This window comes from Gossypium hirsutum, chromosome D05, assembly GCF_007990345.1.
Source record: "Gossypium hirsutum isolate 1008001.06 chromosome D05, Gossypium_hirsutum_v2.1, whole genome shotgun sequence".
NCBI lineage: Eukaryota > Viridiplantae > Streptophyta > Magnoliopsida > Malvales > Malvaceae > Gossypium > Gossypium hirsutum.
This window is the reverse complement of record NC_053441.1, coordinates 36,438,626-36,446,661: the sequence shown is the minus strand read 5'-3', so window position 1 is coordinate 36,446,661 and position 8,036 is coordinate 36,438,626. Positions and strand designations below refer to the sequence as shown.

The 8,036-nt window shown below is 30.7% G+C and overlaps 1 protein-coding gene across 8 annotated transcripts; it reads right to left on the bottom strand.

Moving 5' to 3' along the window:
• Positions 1-266: 266 nt before the first annotated feature.
• On the bottom strand, positions 267-4,714 carry LOC107959662 (serine/threonine-protein phosphatase 6 regulatory subunit 1). 8 transcript variants are annotated; one of them, XM_041092635.1, is made up of 17 exons: positions 4,382-4,713; positions 4,254-4,286; positions 4,098-4,159; positions 3,874-3,939; positions 3,493-3,801; positions 3,181-3,417; positions 3,060-3,105; positions 2,875-2,973; positions 2,567-2,653; positions 2,384-2,459; positions 2,222-2,293; positions 2,055-2,108; positions 1,752-1,811; positions 1,529-1,645; positions 1,323-1,417; positions 1,007-1,215; positions 267-438 (listed from the first exon to the last, which is right to left on the bottom strand). In XM_041092635.1, exons 11-17 carry the CDS (start codon positions 2,288-2,290, stop codon positions 311-313), a joined length of 732 nt encoding a protein of 243 aa, XP_040948569.1. In that variant the 5' UTR covers positions 2,291-2,293; positions 2,384-2,459; positions 2,567-2,653; positions 2,875-2,973; positions 3,060-3,105; positions 3,181-3,417; positions 3,493-3,801; positions 3,874-3,939; positions 4,098-4,159; positions 4,254-4,286; positions 4,382-4,713; the 3' UTR covers positions 267-310. The 8 variants fall into 8 exon arrangements, with proteins under 8 accessions (XP_040948569.1, XP_040948572.1, XP_040948571.1 ...); XM_041092638.1 differs by having other exon boundaries at positions 4,130-4,159; XM_041092637.1 differs by lacking the exon at positions 4,254-4,286 and having other exon boundaries at positions 4,382-4,714.
• Positions 4,715-8,036: the final 3,322 nt, after the last annotated feature.

Genomic DNA, 8,036 nt, shown 5'->3' with positions numbered 1-8,036 from the left:
CGCTTTTGAAAGCGCCGCTAAAGGTCATGTTCTTTAGCGGCGCTTTTCCCGCAACCGCCGCTGAAGGCCATGTTCTTTAGCGGCGCTTCTCCCACAAACGCCGCTATTGTTTGGTGGCCTTTAGCGGCGCTTTTTTTAAAAACGCCACTAATTTTGAGATTTTTGTAAAATTTAATTTTTCATATTTTCAGCCATCCTGTAGCAACAAATCAAAAGCAACCCAATCTAAACCAGCCAAAAGCAATAAATCTATATAATATTTCAAATTAAACGAATAAAATAATATTAATATCAATAAATAAAATATAATTCATATTATTTTTACAAAAATGTTAAAAGTTAAAATGATAAAAATATTTATACAATACACTATGACGACGGATGTTGCGATTGCTGAAACATCTTCATCATATTCGTATGTTCTTCTAGACATTTTATCTGCAATACACATAAAATAGTTGAAAAGTTAGTAACTAATTACAACAATAACAGCACATATAAAGTAGTTGAAATAAAAAAGCACATATAAAATAGTTGAAAAGTTATGTATTATGTATGTTATTAATTATTGTATTTAATTTGTAAGTTATGGAATGATATATTTTACAATGATTAAGTTATGTAAATAATATGAGTTATTAAGTTATGCATATATATAAGTTATTAAGTTATGTAAGTTATTATGTGAGTTATGATATAACATGTATAACCTATTAAGTTATGTGAGTTGTTAATTATTGTATTTAATTTGTAAGTTATGGAATGATATATTTTAAAATTATTAAGTTATGGAAATTATGTGAGTTGTTAAGTTATTAAGTTATGTAAATTATTATGTGAATTATATAAGTTATTAAGTTATATGGTATGACATATATAAATTATGTGAGTTGTTAAGTTGTTATGTAAGTTATTATGTGAATTATATAAGTTAGTTGGACATTTTTTGCACCTAAGATATTTGAAAACTATCACATACAACTTGCAGCGAAGGAAATCCACTCACCAAGCTGAGGCAACATTGCATTGATAGTCTCTGAATTTACAGGGATTGGAGGCTCATACATAAGTTGATTTCGGAAAGAATACATCAAGGGAGAATTAATTGCTGATCTTTTTGGATCCAACAATGAGATGCAAACCGAGAGTGAGTTTACAAGGCCAGATTTGGAATGTGAATCTTCCAATGCATGACCAAATATCCTTGCAACAAAGCTGTTCATGAGCATATTCAAAATTACATGTCAAATCACATAAACAATAGAGAATCGAAATGGTGATGCAGGTAGCAAGGAGACAGGAAGGAAGTGGATCTCACAAACCTTGGACTAGAGAGTTTTGTGGCTAATGCTGATGGCACATTCCGAGTTATTGCACATAATGTTTCTGCCGCATTAGCATGAACTTCAGGAGCACACTGGTTATCATAAAAAACAGGTCTGACACTCATTACAAAGCATGCTATGCCATGCAAATATTAATACAGGATTATGCCATAAAAAGAATAAAACTAAACTTTCTCACTTACTGATGGACTCAATTTATCCACAATCATTTCCAGCAAGTTGCTATCAGCTAACCATTGCATTACATCCGAAAAATTTGGATATACATGATCATTAGCAGCTACTAACCGAACCAAAACCTGTGAGAAGGTGAATCTCATATCAATGTTCAACCCAAACATATTAAATCCCAAACCATTTAAATCCATTATTGCAATAAAACAATGAAAAGAAAATCTATAGTACCTCCATGATGGATGTGATTCCTATCAAATCAACCAGTTGGCAGAACACATCTTGATGCACCTGGTAATAGTCCATCTCAATAAATTCATATGAATAAATAAACACATCTATACTTTGTAGTTCATAGATCATAAACCACTGACAAACCCAATTTTGTCGAGGAATGAAGGGCAGACTCACATACCCAGTTTGAACTACACTAGTTATCCAGATTTGCAGGTTATTTAACACATCATCCAACAACACAAAGATATATATGAACAGATATGCAGGAAGTCTAAGAATGTAATACAACTTACTTACTTGAACGTAGTTCATAAGTGGAACAGTCTTCCGTAGCATAAGGCATACAACAACCTAAAATAGCCATGCAAATGAAACCAGTCAACTGTTGATAATAAAAGGGGGATCCGAAGAAAACATAACAAAAAAAAGCACAGAAAAACTTATCAGAACGTGAACAAGCACACCTTACTGAAATAACCAGCTAGCAATGCACTATGAGGACGGTTCGGTTCCAAGGAGAAAAGTAAGTTCATCAACTACATCATACGGAAAACCATATGAAACAAATATGACAGCTATTTCAATAATTAAATATGCATGATCATGATTGAAAATGAAACTAATACCTCTTCCTCCTCAGCTAAAGTCCTCAAAATGACATCAATCTCACATGTAAATATCTCACAGGCAATGAATGGAAACCTAGATATAACAATTAACAAATCATCAGGAAAGTGAATAATTAATATCAGAAAGGTTACAAGGAACTAGAAAGGAGTCTAGTTCCTGATTTTATGAAAATGACATACTTGAAGGACCGTTTGTTGTCAGCATCCTCTGGTGGTTCTTCGACAATATATTACAACAACTGCTCAACTTGGGATCTATCTCGTAGACTGCACTTAAAAATATCAATACATGATGAGCATCAAACAAGAATAACTCTGAATCAGATTATACAAACACTGAGCCATATTTAGTTACAGTTTGTTGTTGGTGAATTAAAATGCATTGCATTTTGAGGAATTAAATATAAATCATGCTGCACAAAAGTCACAACCAGTCGCAAAACCAATAAAATGTATCATTCACAGTTTAAATAAATATAAATTTCCACCTCAAATTGTTGCAGACTTGTATACATTCCTTCATGAGGTTTAGCTCTCATTGTGCCAAAATCCATAGGTTCTTTAATGATTCCATAGTAACCCTCAACCTTGTCATGGTTGTAGTATCCATCAGCAGGGTTATATGAAAAAAGAGATCAAATCCAAATGCATATGGAAACTACCAATTACATACCTTTTCAGGGTCAACAGGTTCAGCAAATATTTCATAGGTGTCTCTCCTAACATTAGAAAGATAAAGGTTCAAATATGAATATCTTATTTATGCAAAAAATATATATAAAAATTGACCAAACCTCTGTAATATGTCAAGAATACGCTCTAGTACAGGTTTCTCTGGCATACTTGAGGGTTGATCTTGTATTAGAGTATAACCAGTGGAGGGTGCTGCTTTATCATCATATGGTCCCTTGGTGATGTTTTCATGTAAAGCCATTTTCTGTGATTGCTGTGCCTTGCAAGCATCCAATACACCAGATAAACGTGAGCTCCTCCTCTTCCCTTGTTTCCACTTAGACATTCCTATTTTTCTACTGCAAAATGCACCCATATATAAAATCAAACACACTTATTGTTTTGTATCTTTGCTATGAGAAAGAGAAACCCACCTTGAGCTGGCCATTCCGAACACTGGCAATCAATAGGGGATTTTTTTGTGATCACCAATCACATAACTAATATATATTAAGAGGTACATAAAGCTATGACTGTATTACTAATACAACCAAAGCAAATCCACTTAGAAAATGGTTCATCTAATCCCGTTAATGCAATTATAAACTGGTTTCACATATATGCGCCTAAAAGAACTACTATTTAAGCAAATATAATTAAGAAATACGGCCAGAATCCCCATTCAGAACAGTTATCTGCCGTGCTGATGCCAGTTGCCTGATCTCCGTTGACAAACGACGCACCTACAAATTGATAGAAAATGATCAATATTACAACCAAAAGATTTAAACTTTAAGCTCTATTTCCTCATATACCTGAGCTAGAAGTGCATCTGAATCATTAGCTTGCTCCCCCGATTTTTCGAGTCCCTTCACCAGCGACTGCCAGGAAAAAAGGAGTAAAAAGCTAAAATTAATAGACGAAAAAGAATTAAAAGTAGAAACCTAGTCAATCAACACAAAATCCAAAGGACAAATATTTGAATCATACGGCAGGGAGAAACTAGCAAATCAAAACAAACAAAACGATCAAAACTAACCTGCAATTCGCCTAATATGTCCGATAATTTACCTTTTTTCAGGAGGACAGTACCCGTATAACCTGAAAATGAAATTAACAAGTTGAAGTCAAAACTAAAACAGTAAGAAAAATAAAAAAAGAAGAATTGAAGTAAGAAATTCAGTTGGAACGGTACCAGCGCCGGCTAAGATCAAGATCTTCGACAAACCTACTCCGGTTTGCATAACCATGACAGTGTTTTCGAAAAAATTAATCATATAAAAAACAGAATATGTTGCATTAGTAAGGAACAAGAAAAAGAACCTGCAAGGGTATGTAATCTGAACATTGGTAACATCCTTGGTTATAGATTTCAAGAAAATCTCAGATGGTTTAACTCGAGCTAATAGTCGCAATCCCTTTTTGCTCTTTTTCTCATCGTTTCTTGATTTCCTGGTTCTGGGTTCTTTGATTTTGGACCCCTTTTATTCATTTGAGAGTTTTAAGACGAAGAACAAACAAGAACTGGCTTGGCTTCAGTTGGGAAGAAACAGAGTTGAATAAGCTTTTGGGTTTTTTTTCTTGGATGTAGGAAATGAGGGATTTTAGGGGGGAAAATTGGGGATTTCGGAAGGGGAGGGGGGAAATTTTTAAAATGGTGAAATTATTTTTGTGGCGTTTTTTATAAAAATATCGTTATTGTTTATTAGTAAAATTTTTTTCATTTTAAATAAAATGATATCGTTTTCCTATTCTAAAAATTTTTTATTTTGTTTTTTATAAATTAATTTATTTTTTGCGGCGTTTTTTTAACAAAATGACGTTGTTTTATTATGATAAAAAAATTTTATTTTATTTTTTTATAAATTGATTTATTTTTTGCTATTGCTTATGAAAAATGCCGCAAAAATTTTTTAATTTTGAACAAAATGACGCCGTTTTGCTATTTTAAAAATTTTTTATTTTGTTTTTTATAAATTGATTTATTTTTTGCTTAAAAAACGCAGCTATTGCTTACCTCTAGCAGCGTTTTTATGCGCAAAATTTTTTTCATTTTGAACAAAATGACGCCGTTTTGCTATTCTAAAATTTTTTATTTTGTTTTTTATAAATTGATTTATTTTTTGCGGCGTTTATAAAAACGCCGCTATTGCTTACCTTTAACTATGCTAAAATTTTTTTATTTTGTTTTACGGTAAATTGATTTTTTATAAAATAAAAAAAACAATTACTCTCAAAATAAATATTGTATATTTTAATAAGAAAACAAATGATAAAATGGTTGTAATTAATTATTAAGTTAGAATTATCTAAATTAAATAATTACCTATATATCCATATCATTTTTATTTCATTTTTATTTTTGTATTTTTTTCTTATAATTTGGTCCTCTCCAAAATAAATAATTATACATAAATATCCATATCAATCTATTACTTTTTTTAACTTATTTATTAATTCTATTTAAACTAATATTTAAATATATCAAATGGCTTAGATTAAATTTTTTTAAATATAAAAGCATTAATTAATTGTATAAAATTTTATCATTTAACAAATCTCAAGTAAACCTTAACCTTAAACCCTCTAAATTAACCATTCAATACATATAAAGTCTATCTATTATATATCTCTTAAATAATTTAAACTATACTCATAATTTCAATATATTTGATTTATTATTATCTATTTTACAATTATATGAGAACATATTTAAAATATAAATTAAAAAAATAATTAATCTAAACTCAAAACCTTAACTCGACCCCTGAATCTTGAAACCTTAAATCCCTAACTCTTAACCCCTAACATCTAACTCCTAAACCCCTAACCCCTAAACCTTAAATCCCAACCCTTAAACCATAATTCTTAATTCATAATTCCTAAATCCATACTCCTTAAACCTTAAAATATGAACTCCTAAACCGGCCTTAAATTTTAAATTAATCATATACCCTAAACTAAAAACCTTAAACAAATTTATTATTATCTCTTTTACAATTATATAAGAACATATTTAAAATATAAATTAAAAAATAATTAATCTAAACCCAAAACCCTAACTCGACCCCTAAATCCCTAACTTTTAACCCTTAACAGTCTAACCCCTAAACCCCAACCATCTAACCCCTAAACCTTAAATCCCAACCTCTAATCCATAATCCCTAAACCCATACTTCCCTAAACCTTAAAATATGAACTCCTAAACCGGCCTTAAATCTTAAATAAATCATATACCCTAAACCAAAAACCCTAAACAAATTTATTATTATCTCTTTTACAATTATTTTAAATGATAGTATTTTAATTTTTCCATGTGTTTTATTTCAAATTATTTCTACGTGTCATTATTTTTTTCTGAAGATTTTACATATTCAATTAGAAATAAATTGAATTTTATTTAATATGAATAAACCAATTAAGGTAAAATATTTTTAGTGGCGCTTTTCCAAAAACGCCGCCAAAGCCCCCAACATTTTTTGCCACTAAATCCTCGAAAGCTTAGAAAACGGTGTTGTTGGGCTTATAATTTTTTGCGGTGCTTTCTCAAAAACGCCGCTAAAGCCCTGAACATTAGTGGCGCTTTCTTAAAAACGTCGCTAAATCCCCAAAAGCTCAAAAAAAGGTGTTGTTGGGCTTAGGTTTTTTTTGCGGCGCTTCCAAAGCATTAGTGGCGCTTTCTTAAAAACGCCGCTAAGTCCCTGAAAGCTCACAAAACGGCGTCGTTGGGCTTAGGTTTTTTTGCGGCGTTTTTGGGAAAGCACCGCTAACGCCCTGAGCATTAGCGGCGCTTCCTTAAAAACACAGCTAAATCCCCGAAAGCTCACAAAACGGCGTCGTTGGGCTTAGGTTTTTTTGCGGCGCTTTCTCAGAAATGCCGCTAAATCCCCAAAAGCTCGGGAAACGACGTCGTTGGGCTTAGGTCTTTTGCGGCGATTTCTCAAAAACGACGCTAATGCTTATTTTCAGCAGCATTTTCCGTAAGGCGCCGCTAATGGTCGATCTTTAGCGGCGTTTTTTATCCAAACGTCGCTAAAAACACCGCTAAAAGCCTGTTTTGGTGTAGTGAATCAAAATAATTAACTCTTATTTTTACATCAATGAAAATTTCAATTCATAAGAATCGATTCATTTCACTCAATTTCAATTATATTGGTAAAAACATTATATTGACTAATGTATAAATAATATTTAAAAATATAAAAAATTTAAATTTTTTACTATTATGATAATAAATAATAAAATTTAGCCTTTAAGAGTTAGAGCTTAAATTTAATTATAATGAATATTAACTTTTAAGTTCCGACTTACTTCTTTCATGTGAGTGCAGCGTCATTCTTAGTTTTATTTATTTATTTATTTATATAATACCTAGAACTACCCATAACCCATTCTAACCTTTAAATAGGATGATAATACATTTCAACGGACTCAAACTCACGTCCTCATGTACTAACAACAATGCTGATGCCAACTGAACTAAGACTCAATCGACAATCTTTATCTTTATTTCGAAACATTTGATATGTACTTTTTAATGAAAATTTCATATTATATGTTTAGTATTAGATGGTTTTGTTGTAGATAATATTGTTGTTTAATGTTTTAGATTTTTTTGTTTATTTTGAATTTATTAAATGATGGGTTTTTATTTGTGGAGCTTATTTATGAATATTTTATATAATTGCTGTATATTTTATATATAAAATTTATTTAATGTCATTTATTTAATATTTGTAAACATTATATATATCAAATATTATTTTAAAAATATCGATAAATCTGAAATAATACATCAAAAGAAATCGATATTGACACGTATTAGTTCCAACAAAAAATAATTTTTTCGTTGATACGATACTATCTTAATTTTGAGGTCTCAAATTCGAGTACCACCTTATGTAAATGTATGAATTCTTCCTAAATTTATTCAAATTAATTAATTAGATAAATAATTTGAATTTATTCGTACCATCCA